We start from the raw sequence: 12,458 nt of genomic DNA, 5'->3' as shown, positions 1-12,458 counted from the left end.
GGATAAAGCCCTGAATCATTCTCAGCCAACGCAGCTTTCTGCCTAAACACCGTGAAGAACTGTTTGCTGCTTCCAGGTGCTTGAAAAACCCTTCAACTTTTGTCTCGGGTGCACGCTGACCCGAAGGGAAAAGAGGGCATGTGAGAGCAGCACTTACGCAGAGCGCTAAGCGGCAAAACACAGCCAGAATTGACTCTCTCCCTCGCTCCCAAAGTGGTTGAAAATTGGAGCATCATCGCGTGAAGGTCTTTGTTCCGAGAAAACGAAAACACCGGATAATTTATTTCGCCGCTGCCAGGAAAAAAGCTTAGCATCTGTGCTCCAAAGGTGCCAATTTTAGTATGTATCTCTGTTTTCCATTCCTCACCCCCCCAACTTTAAATCTCCACGTTTGCACGAGGACGTCCTCGTGAAAACTCGGGAACGTTAGGCCTGTGGCCTCTCTTAGCTTTTAAAGCAGAGGTTGGAAGGGGGGCTTAGCTGAATTCCCCACATTGCGAGACAAAAGACAATCTTCACTCGCAAATTTCTGTTGCAGATTGCCTCTTACCAGTGCTTTTCTGGCGGTCGTGGCTAAGCGCCCGGGCAATTTCTAAAGCATGGGGAGGCAAACTAAACCCCGGGGGCCGGATCTGGTCCAGTCGCCTTCTCAATCCGGCCCGTGGACGGTCCAGGAATCTGCGTGTTTTTACATGAGTAGAATGTGTCCTTTTATTTAAAATGCACCCCTGGGTTATTTGTGGGATCCGCCTGGTGTTTTTACACGAGTAGAACGTGTGCTTTTATTTAAAATGCATCTCTGGGTTATTTGTGGGGCATAGGAAAGCGTTCATTCCCCCCCAGAAAAATATAGTCTGGCCCCCCACAAGGTCTGAGGGACAGTGGACCGGTCCCCTGCTGAAAATGTCTGCTGACCCCTGTAATCTAAAGTCTTTCTCACACACAGCTCTGCATTGGGGAATCCAGCAAATGGAAAAACAAGAGATGGAAAAGTTAGAGGAAGAGAATGTACCTTTTATAATATGCGCTCTCCGTAGGGCTGCCTTTGAAGGTGACCCGGAAACTGCAATTAACCCAGAATGTGGCAGCCAGACTGGGGACTGGGAGCGACTTCCAAGATCATATAACACAGGTCCTGAAAGACCTACATTGGCTCCCAGTCTGTTTCTGAGCACAATTCAAAGTGTTGGTGTTGACCTTGAAAGCCCTAAATGGCCCAGTAGACCTGAAGGAGCGTCTCCACCCTGGACACCGGGGTCCCTCTACCCAGGGCCTTCTGGCGGTTCCCTCCCTGCGAGAAGCGAGGTTACAGGGAACCAGGCAGAGGGCCTTCTTGGTGGTGGCGCCCTCCCACCAGATGTCAAGGAAATAAACAATCTGACTATATAGTAATTGATGGACCTAATAGGTATCTCAAGCCTTTGCCCATAACAAAATATGTAGTGTACCCAAATCATTGTTCAACCGAAATACAATTAAGAAGTATTTTAATAGGTAAAGGGACCCCTGACCATTAGGTCCAGTCGTGGCCGACTCTGGGGTTGCGGCACTCATCTTGCTTTACTGGCCGAGGGAGCTGGCGTACAGCTTCCGGGTCATGTGGCCAGCACGACTAAGCCGCTTCTGGCGAACCAGAGCAGCGCACGGAAACACCGTTTACCTTCCCGCCGGAGTGGTACCTATTTATCTACTTGTACTTTGACGTGCTTTCGAACTGCTAGGTGGGCAGGAGCAGGGATTGAGCAACGGGAGCTCACCCCGCCGTTGCGGGGATCGAACCTCCGACCTTCTGATCGGCAAGTCCTAGGCTCTGTGGTTTAACCCACAGTGAAATACAATTAAGAAGAAGTATAGTCATAGTGAAATAATTATTACGCTCCAACTTAAAATTTGCACAGGCCCAATTCTCCAGTCTGTTAAGGTCATCTCAAATCTCATTTCTGCCTTCTGCGGCATTTGTTCCCCATCCCAGTTTGGCGTCATCTGCAAAGTGGGAAGCGTTGTTGATGGCTGAGTGGGGTGGGGGTCCTTCGCAGCGCCTTTGTTCCCAACTTCCAGAGGGCCGGTAAACCAAGTTTGATTCCACCTCCTCCTGAGAAAGCTAAACTCATCCTTTCTGCTGCCTGCAACACTCTCAGTTTCCAGGATCCTGCAAATCAGCAGCGAGATAAATACAGAAATCCACCACCTCACCTGTTGGATTTCTGTCTGCGGCTTGGAAATACGAGCCTCCCCCCCCCCAACCTCCCCAACAAGTCCCCTTTCTGCATTTAAGAAAAGCAATACTGCAACACCGCTCTTAAAAGCACAATTTTTAATTATTATTATTTACACGAAAAACATCTTACGCGGAACGACGTTTTGTTGTTCTGGAAAATGCAAAGTTGGTTTGTACATTCGGCAGAAGGAAGGTCTCTGCGCCGTTGCAGTGCAAGGAAAGTGTGTATTGGGGGCGTATTTCGTGTTCAAATGCCCCCCCCCAAAAAAAATTCTTCTTGCATGTGGAAAATTAGAAAGGTTGGGCAGTGGTTTCCTTGGCAGATTAGATTTCTGCAGGAAGGGAGTTTTCCCCCAAATAGGGGGAGCTTGCAAACTTGCAAACAAACCCCCTAAGTATATTTTCAGGGGGAAATGTGTTTAGGGCCAAGTTAACCCCACGAATTTGGCTGCCCTCCCACAAAATCCTACTGTTTTGACACCATCGTGGCAACACGAGAGGAAGAAGAGATCCTTTCCAAAAAAACACACCCAGAAATTGTGGCATCGTCTCGGAAAAAGTCTGAAAAATCACAATAAGTGCAACAACTCTCAATAAGAACATTTGCAAAGGGACATTGCGGATCATCATAAAACCACACACACACTCACACAAAAACTCAACTTTGGTATATTTTTCTGAGCATGCAACAATCAAAATAAAAATCCACATGTGATCAGTAGCCGGAGGAAAAGGACAATAATTTAACTGATTTATAAGACCCTCTATTTCCCGATGATTCCTAGTTGGAAGGGCCCCTCAGAGGTCATCCAGGCTAACCCCGTGCAATGCAGAAATCTCAGCTCACATCTTTTATTGATCACCACTGGTTGAAGCCTAGGCTCCCCAAGGTCAGAAATCGATCCCCTGTACAGATCGGAATTCAAACTAGCATGTGAAGGGCAGACCAGTATATCAGACAGAGGTGCAGCAGGAAGCCTCCTCCAGGTTTGTCCTTTTTAAAGGATCCAATCGCATCCGGTGCAAAGAGCCTTTGACAAAGATGCTTCAGGGCTGATATCCTGGGAGGAGGTTCCCTGTCGCCCCCCTGCCTGTATTATTATTTTATTAAAAATTTATTCAATTAATGACGACCTTTGGGGCTGATATCCTGGGAGGTGGTTCCCTGTCGCCCCCCTGCCTGTATTATTATTTTATTAAAAAATTATTCAATTAATGATGACCTTCGGGGCTGATATCCTGGGAGAAGGTTCCCTGTCGCCCCCCTGCCTGTATTAATTATTTTATTTTATTAATTTATTCAATTAATGATGACCTTCGGGGCTGATATCCTGGGAGGTTCCCTGTCGCCCCCCTGCCTGTATTATTATTTTATTAATTTATTCAATTAATGACGACCCTCGGGCCTGATATCCTGGGAGGTTCCCTGTCGCCCCCCTGCCTGAATTATTTTTATTTTATTAATTTATTCAATTAATTATGACTTGATATCCCAGGAGGTGGTTCCCTGTTGCCCCCCTGCCTGAATTATTCTTAATTTTATTCATTTATCCAATTAATGGTGACCCTCTGGGTCCCTTCCAACTCTACAATTCTACGATTCTAACAATCGAAAGACCACAGGTTTCCCTGCCCTACGGAGGGAAAGGAATCCGTTCCCGAGGAGCAGGCTCGTCTAAATTCCTTTTTGAGGTCTAGTAACTTGCGTAGACTTCTTTGGAACCGGCGGCGATGCACGTTTCAATTTAATTTAATATTTTAAAAAACTCGCTTTGCATTGCACTTTATGGCACGACAGAGCAAATTGGGGAAAACCAAACGAACGTACCAGTTGCAAAGAAGATGGGATAATTATTATTATTTTTTCGCCAGGGTCATTTCATCAGTAGATAGCAATTTGGGGGGAAACCGAAAACAAAATCCGAATCCATTGGGCATAAAACGTACGGATACGCACCTATTATTTTTAAAAATACACTATATTACATTTTACAAAACGCAGGCTGGCTTCTGACAACTGGGGAGGCGGTTGGCAAAATAAAGGGGGAACCTGCAATTGTCATTCATACGTTTAGAAAATGAGGCAGTTCGGCTGAGAACGGATGGCTGCTGTGTGTGGGGGGTGGTGGTTTCGCTACAGACACAATACAACCCGACCCCCAAAATTCAGAGAAATTCGGATTATGAATCGAAGCACCATTAAGGCCAGTTAGAACACTTCTTCCTCCTGAAGGTGTTTGCAGGAGGGACCCCAATTTCCAAGAGGCGTTGTGCCCCCGCCATCCCATAATAAAAGAGCGTTGAGACAGACACTAACGAAGCCCATTGAAACTAAGAGAGAGAACCTCCAGTCCCAAGAGAAGTTTATCTCTGCCCAGAAGCCAGATCGGATTGGCGTCCGTTTCCTGGCACGACCCCCCCCCCCTGCGAGGTGGACCCGATCCTCTGCCGAACTTGAAAAAAAGGGTCTTGCGCACACCCCCCAAAAAATTATTCAGAATTCAAGGCGCTTGTGGGAAAACCCAAATTTTGCCGCTTTAAAATCAAGCCAAGCCGAAGCTGAAGCCAGCTGTTATAACGCCAGCTCTATAAAATCTGCTTTTCAAAAACCAGGGATGTATATATAAATAGATAATTGTCTCCAGGAGGTCAGAACGGCGACTGCAAAAACGACCGATAGGAGAGCCGTTGCAGTTCTTTCGAGAAAGCTCACGGGAGAGAGGAAAGCTTTTTCCGAAAAAGCAAAAAGCGAAGGGTTTCCCTTTTTTCGCACTGCAAAAACGCAAAAAATAAAAAAAACACGACTGTGTCAAATTGGGTTGGAGAAGTCGCCCCTTTACAAATTCTCCAAATCTGAGATGCGATGCTTTTATTTCCGGGGGGGAAAGGAGCTGTAGCCCATTCGCACTGAGCCATTTATAAATCCCAGTTTTTTCAAAAAAGGAGGGACCTGTTAAAAATATACGTATTTTTATAAATTGCTCACAGACTAAATCACAGGCGGCATTTAAAAATCAAAGGATTGCTTTAAAAATCAAGCGGCCTGGGCCAACTGAGTCGAACAACGCAACACAACCCTATTTTTGGGGTGCACGGCCTTAAAAAAGGGACGAGTTTTCACCCAGCCCCCCCAAACTTTGTGGTCTCCCTCTCCCACCAGCCCCAAGCAGCTTCGTTCACTGCGAACCCCAAAATCCAGGACACCCATCCTCAAAACTGGTGCCAAAGTTCTGCGGTCCTTTTTTCGCGGTGAAGAAACACCCCGCGTTTTGCGGCACCCCAAAAAAACAGAGCGATAGATAGACCCTCAAGCCCGGGGGTCACCCCCCCTAAAACCCCAATGAGTTTAAGGGTCTATGGCTCCGTTTTTGGGGCGCTGCAAAACGCGGGGTGTTTTCGCTGCGAAACGTTTGCCCGGCTATGATTGGGAGCGAATCGGATGATATTGGGTTTGGGGGTGACCCCGTGACACCCCCCTCCCCGGTTTGTGGGTCTGTGGCTGTCTGTGGGGTGTGGGGAAAAGGGGGGGTTCTCTGCAAAAAAAAACCCCACAAAAAATGACTGCAAAACTTTTACACCAGTTTCGAGGGGGTTCCAGTTTTTGGGGTTCGCCGTGAACGAAGATCAGCATGGTTTGGGGGTGATGGAGGTGATGGGGCTCCCACATCCAGGACTTCCCAGGCAGAATCGGGGCCCCCAAAATGGGCCAGGGGGCTCCTACTCTGAAGGAGGGGCTGGTAACAAAAGCATCGTCTGGCCTGCATCTTTTGGGTACCCGAGATGGGAGGCGGTTGCTAGGCAACCACAGACAACACCTTCCGCCAGCATCTCTGGTGAGAGACGCCCTCCCCGCCAAAACTCATTTGCCTTTAAATACTTTTTTAAAAAGCCAACGGAAGCAGAAATTTCGAAAGGGGGGGGAAACGGGTCAGACCCCCCAGAAGACGACCCGGAACCGCCATCAGCTCATCTGCTCCAGGTAAGTCGAGAGAAGCGGATCCGGAGGCAGGAAGATGGTGTGCTTGTTGCTAACTTTCATCTGGCGTTTCCCTTCGTAGTCAGAACCTAAGACGGATATAATAATCATAAAATACCAATAACAAACTTAGTTGGTCTCTAAGGTGCTACTGCAAGGAATTTTTTGTTTGCTTGTTTGGTAATAATGATGATGATAATAATAATAATAATAATTTTAGTTTATTTAAACACCTTGAAAAACAGAAGGGTGAGGTGTTCTTATCTAAAAGGAAACAAGCAAATTCATTGGTACCTTGGTTCCCAAACGCCGCAAACCCAGAAGTGAGTGTTCTGGTTTCCGAACGTTTTTCGGAAGCCGGACGTCCGACGCGGCTGTCGGCTATTGTTTCCGGGGCGCCTGCGCCAATCAGAAGCCGCGCCTCCGTTTCCGAACATTTCGGAAGTCAAACTGACATCTGGAACGAATGTCTAGGTGCTGTTTTTACAAGTCTGGAACAGATTAATCCGTTTTGCATTCCTTTCTATGGGAAAGCGCTGCCTTGGTTTTGGAACGCTTTGGTTTTGGAATGGACTTCTGGAACGGATTAAGTTTGAGAACCAAGGGACCACTGTAGAATGAAAACCTTAGGAGATATTTTGGGGGGGAGCCGGGAGTTGGGTGGGGGCAGAAGGGCTTTGCAATTTCAATTTTTTAAATAAAAAAAGTTATTTTCCACTTATCACTCAGCCACGGAGGCCGGAACGGGAGGCAAAGGCGGATCAGAAGGGACTCGCCCTCTCTGCAAGGGAGAGATAGCCCCGTTCGACACGGGCAAGCAAGTTTCCTCCCAAAATAAATACGAAATAATATCAGAAAGGAGCCCTTACTGGCAGAAGCGAGGTCCATGTATTGGCAGACGGCGTGAAGAAGAAGCCTTTCGAAGCTGTAAGAAGAGAGATCGGCAAAGCACGTTTTTATCCCTTTCTGCAAGTTCTTTCCTTCGGTTCAGTTCACAATTCTGGTTCCCAATTCTTTCCTTATATTCCCAATTCTTTCCTTAGGTTCAATTCACAATTCTGGTTCCCAATTCTTTCCTTATTTTCCCAATTCTTTCCTTATGTTCCAATTCCTAATTCTGCTTCACATTTCCTTCCTTAGGTTCCCAATTCTTCCCTTACGTTCAATTCCCGTTACATCTATTGATCGATTCCCTTTACAAAACATTATTATATATACCTTCGCGGAACGGAAGAATTTGCAGCATCAACCCCCCCCCTGCCTGTTTTAAATCATTACTTATTTCTATATTGATTTCTCTTCCTTATCATCTTGCGTTGGGCAACTTCCCCCTCCCTCCAGAAAATTAACTTCCTACTCTCCATCCTATATAATAATAATAATAATAATAATAATAATAATAATAATAATTTTTTATTTATACCCCGCCTTTCCCGGTTCAGAAAACCGGGCTCACAACAAATTTAAAGCACTTAATTGTGATACAACAAAAAAAAGCATAAAATACAGTATAAAACGTGAATAACAATAAATTCAGAATTCAAAAATCAATATAGGGGGGAAACCCATTCAATAAACAATGGCTGGCTGGCTAAATTAGTCCTATTTGGGCCAGCAAGGAGACCAGGGGAGAATTAGCTGTGGGATCCCAGAGCGGGGAATCTTCATAAAAAGGGAAGGAAGGGGAATAAAAAGATCAGGCTAAATTCAAATTGAAAGCCAGGAAATTAATAATAATAATAATAATAATAATTTTTTTAAAAAATATTTATATCCCGCCTCCTCAGCCGAAACCGGGCTCAGGGCAGCTAACAACAATTAAATAATACAACAGGAAATTATTAATACGAAATAATTAATAGGAAATTAACTTCCTATTTTCCATCCTTTATAGATCCTTTACTCTGGATACGTCCGGTTCCCATTTCCCAACAGCTGTTGGCTTTATCAGTACGAAAAAACCAAAAAAACAACGTTGTGCATCGCCTTCTGTACTACAATTCCCATCCGGCCCCGGCGCCTGGTGCGAGAACCATTTTGTCACCTGTTGTCCATCATTGCTGTGTAGACGGAACGAGGGCTGGTCGAGAAAAAGGCCAGCAGCTCATCTTCGAAGCACTCCAGGGTCCCCTGCGGGGGGGAATAGAAGCAGCGGCAAATAACAACAAAGCAATTTTATTATTTGTACCCCGCGCCCAGGCAAAGCTGCAACAGCAAAGGTTCCCAGGCGCTAGTTTCTTCCTCGGCCCCGCGTTCGAAACCTACCATGGGGATACGGCTCCGCTTCAGCGTGGTCCTCAGGCGCCGGCTGATGCGCTGGAAACACTCTTGCGGGGTATAAGTGGCGTGTTCTGCAACGGAAACAGGAGGAAAACAGGTTTGCGGTTTCTGCATTGCGCGGGGTTGAGATGGATGACCCTGCGGTGTCCCTTCCAGCTCTGAACTTTGGCGGTTCTAAGGGGAAGGCCAGGGGCTTCTACCTTGTTTAGCTTATATGTAAGTTTGGCACTGCCAGGAAGGGCAGGGAGTCTCCCCCCCCCCCAGCTGTTGCTCCTGAACAGGGAGCGTTTGAGGGTAGACTGCTCTTGCATATGGAGGTTCGGCTGAAAGCAGAAATCTCTCTAATTCCCTTCAAGAGCAAAGATGTTCTGGAAACGTGAGTTGGGAAGACAGATGCCCACTTGATAGGAAGGAAGGAAGGAAGGAAGGAAGGAAGGAAGGGGGAAGAGAGAGAGAGAGAGAGAGAGAGAGAAGGAAGGGAAAAGAAACTGAGAGAGAAGGAAGGAGAGAGAGAGAAAGAGAGAGAAGGAAGGAAGAGAGAGATAGAGAAAAAGAGAGAGAGAAGGAAGGAAGGAAGGAAGGAAGGAAGGAAGGAAGGACAAACAGAGAGAAGGAAGGAGAGAGAAAGAGAGAGAAGAAGGAAGGAAGGAAGGAAGGAAGGAAGGAAGGAAGGGAGGGAGGGAGGGAGGGAGAGAGAGAGAGAAGGAAGGAAGGAAGGAAGGAAGGAAGGAAGGAAGGAAGGAAGGAAGGGAGAGAGAGAGAGAGAGAGAGAAGGAAGAGAGAGAGAAAGAGAGAGAGAAGGAAGGAAGGAAGGAAGGAAGGAAGGAAGGAAGGAAGGAAGGAAGGAAGAAGAAACTGAGAGAAGGAAAGAAGGAAGGAAGGAAGAAAGAAGAAACTAAGAGAGAAGGAAACAAGGAAGGAAGGAAGGAGAGAGAAAGAGAGAGAAGGAAGGAAGGAAGGAAGGAAAAAGAAACTGAGAAGGAATGAAGGAAGGAAGGAAGGAAGGGAGAGAGAGAGAAGGGGTAAGGGTTTTTTTTTTGCACCAGCAATGCAAACCATCCCTGCAAGACAGGCCAGGCCAAACCCTCCATACCTTTCCACTTGACATCTGCTTTTTCGGCCATCTTGCTCTTCTGCTTCTTCTCTGCCTCCTCTTCCAGGTACAGGAGGACCCGCTCTTGTTCCTCGCCGGAGCGGTTCATGAAGTCGTTCCAAATCTTAGCCGAGAGAGACACACACACAAAGACGAGAGAATCCCATTAACACACAACCCTCTCTGCCCATCCTGAGTCAAAAAACCAGCGACTGGAGCGGGGGAAAGAGCTGCGTTTCGCAGGGCCGTTAATTTTATTTTATATTCCCATCTGAAGATCAATCCACTTTCGAGTTGATTAAGGGGGCGGAAAGCCAGAGAACCCAAAGTGTGGTTTGTGGAGGTTCCGAGTGGAACTTAAGACTCAGGGTTGTGGTTATTATCCTGCGTATGCATAAAAATCCATTATTATTTTTTAATTTAAATTGGATTATTATTATTTTTTTTTAATGCTTTTGGAGGAAAAATCTTTCTAAACGTAGTTTTCTATTTAAGTTATAGTCCATCAGGAAATAAGGATTTAAGTTTTTCGTATGTGCTAAAACTCAGTCTAAGTTGCTTGGGTTTTTTTAATGCTTTTAATAAACACAGATACATATGCTGCAATGTTATTGTTTTTGATTTAAATTGGGTTTTTGGAACGGACTAAGTCTGAGAAGCAAGGCACCACTGTTTTTAAAATAGGGTTTATGTATTTATTTAGGTTGGCCGAGTTAAGAGGAACAAGATGCAAACTGCACACCAGGAAGAACTTTCTGAAAGTAAGAATTGTTCAATTGTGGGTGATTTTTAAGTAGGGGTTGCAATTCTACGATTTAGGTCTGCTCAGCAATTGCTCCCGGTAAGGTAACTCGAAATAATTTTGCATTTAAAAAGACACGAGCAATAAAAACAGCTCACACGATTTGATACATAAGGCGAAACAATTAAAAGATTGCTTTTGTATGCAAAAACGTTTTGAGGTTTTGCAGAAACAAGCGGCAATATGTAAAAAAAAAGGTCTTAAATCTGATACATGCTATTAAAACAACAACAATATCTCCTTTATCTCGCACCATCACTCCCAACTGGAACCTGAGTTCGAAAGACGAATTCCGGACCCGGGTACGGGAAAAAGGCTCCGGAATTCAGAACGCAGACTCGTTCAGATCCCAATTCCTGCATAGGGCTGAAAACAACAAGCACGGGCGGCTTCAAAGTCTGCAAAGCTTTCAGAATTAAAAACGTGCAAAAGCGGCTGAGGTTTAGCAAAGCTCTCTTTCCATCTGGCAGCTCAGGGCCGGCAAAGTTCCTTTCCCGTCGCAGCTGAGGTCTTGCAAAACGATTTGCTTTAACCTCGCAGCCAATTTGACCGAATGAATCAAAGCCGAATTGGGGCGAGATGCGATTCCCAGCTACGACATGCAAATTTGAAACGTTGCCGAATTGTTGATTCGTTTGAATACAGAAAAGATGCAATTTTCAAAATAATAATAATAATAATTTATTATTTATACCCCGCCCATCAGGGCGGCTTCCAATAAAATATTAAAATACTGTGATACATCAAACATTAAAAGCTTCTCTAAACAGGGCTGCCTTCAGATGTCTTCTAAAAGTCTGGTAGTTGTTGTTCTCTTTGACATCTGGTGGGAGGGCGTTCCACAGGGCGGGCGCCACCACCGAGAAGGCCCTCTGCCTGGTTCCCTGTAACTTGGCTTCTCGCAGGGAGGGAACCGCCAGAAGGCCCTCAGGAGATGGACCCCGGTGTCCGGGCTGGACGATGGAGGTGGAGACGCTCCTTCAGGTATACTGGACCGAGGCCGTTTAGGGCTTTCAAGGTCAGCACCAACAATTTGAATTGTGCTCGGAAACGTACTGGGAGCCAATGTAGGTCTTTTAAGTTATGTGGTCCCGGCGGCCGCTCCCAGTCCCCAGTCTGGCTGCCGCATTCTGGATTAGTTTCTGGGTGACCTTCAAAGGTAGCCCCACGTAGAGCGAATTGCAGTAGTCCAAGCGGGAGATAACCAGAGCATGCACCACTCTGGCCAGACAGTCTGCGGGCAGGGAGGGTCTCATCCTGCGTACCAGATGGAGCTGCCATGGACACAGATTTGACCTGTGCCTCCATGGACAGCTGTGAGTCCAGAATGACTCCCAGGCTGCGCACCTGGTCCTTTGGGGGCACAGTCACCCCATTCAGGACCAGGGAGTCCCCCACACCTGCCCGCCCCCTGTCCCCCCAAAACAGTCCTTCTGTCTTGAGCTGAGCTGTGCCTCTCAAGGAAGAGAGCTGGAATTTAACGAAAAGAGACCACAACGCGTACCTTGACGTACGTCTCGTTGTTGCAGGCTTCGGTGAAGATGCTCGGATTGGCCGGACGCACGATTTCCCCGTCTTCCCCTGTGCATTCGTCTTGCTCCAGGAGAGTCATCAGATAACGTGCTGGAGGGGAAAAACAGAATTCACGATACACCTCTGCAGGTTAGCAATGGGTCCAAACAACCGTAGAAAGGCGAAATCTGCATATATTGCTCCTCCCACTTTTGCAGCTGGCCCCGCCTCCACTGGCTGGTGCCCCGCCCCCAGAACAGAATTCGGCCCCCCGGCCGGAAAATGCTTCCCCTATCATTATGCACTGGGACGCGGGTGGCACTGTGGGTTAAACCACAGAGCCTAGGACTTGCCGATCAGAAGGTCGGCGGTTCGAATCCCCGCAATGACGGTGTGAGCTCCCGTTGCTCGGTCCCTGCTCCTGCCCACCTAGCAGTTCGAAAGCACCTCAAAGTGCAAGTAGATAAATAGGTACCGCTCCGGCGGGAAGGTAAACGGCGTTTCCGTGCCCTGCTCTGGTTCGCCAGAAGTGGCTTAGTCCTGCTGGCCACATGACCCGGAAGCTGTACGCCGGCTC

General features: G+C 46.9%; 1 protein-coding gene across 7 annotated transcripts; it reads right to left on the bottom strand.

Annotated features, from left to right (window-relative positions):
• Positions 1-2,299: 2,299 nt before the first annotated feature.
• Positions 2,300-12,094, bottom strand: R3HDM4 (R3H domain containing 4). 7 transcript variants are annotated; one of them, XR_014521035.1, is made up of 8 exons: positions 11,874-12,094; positions 9,568-9,691; positions 8,460-8,545; positions 8,239-8,324; positions 7,064-7,119; positions 3,741-6,283; positions 3,399-3,659; positions 2,300-3,309 (listed from the first exon to the last, which is right to left on the bottom strand). XR_014521035.1 is itself a non-coding variant. In XM_083484242.1 (6 exons), the coding sequence occupies exons 1-6, from the start codon at positions 11,979-11,981 to the stop codon at positions 6,180-6,182; spliced, it is 564 nt and encodes a 187-aa protein (XP_083340368.1). In that variant the 5' UTR covers positions 11,982-12,025; the 3' UTR covers positions 2,300-6,179. The 7 variants fall into 7 exon arrangements, 1 of the variants encoding a protein (XP_083340368.1); XR_014521036.1 differs by having other exon boundaries at positions 2,300-3,263; positions 3,353-6,283; positions 11,874-12,025; XR_014521037.1 differs by having other exon boundaries at positions 2,300-3,659; positions 11,874-12,025.
• Between the last annotated feature and the right edge of the window lie 364 nt (positions 12,095-12,458).

Source organism: Podarcis liolepis (genome assembly GCF_965112155.1).
Source record: "Podarcis liolepis genome assembly, chromosome: 18".
NCBI classification, from domain to species: domain Eukaryota; kingdom Metazoa; phylum Chordata; class Lepidosauria; order Squamata; family Lacertidae; genus Podarcis; species Podarcis liolepis.
Note: the sequence above shows the minus strand (reverse complement) of the source record. Positions and strands in the feature narration are given on the sequence as shown.

Bases quoted from the DNA above. Each gene is read 5' to 3' on its own strand.
- R3HDM4 (XM_083484242.1), bottom strand. From the start codon at position 11,981: ATGACTCTCCTGGAGCAAGACGAATGCACAGGGGAAGACGGGGAAATC. The intron at 9,692-11,873 runs GTACGCGTTGTG...CTCTCGGCTAAG, and splicing joins ACAACGAGACGTACGTCAAG to ATTTGGAACGACTTCATGAA. The intron at 8,546-9,567 runs GTATGGAGGGTT...TTTCCGTTGCAG, and splicing joins AGCAGATGTCAAGTGGAAAG to AACACGCCACTTATACCCCG.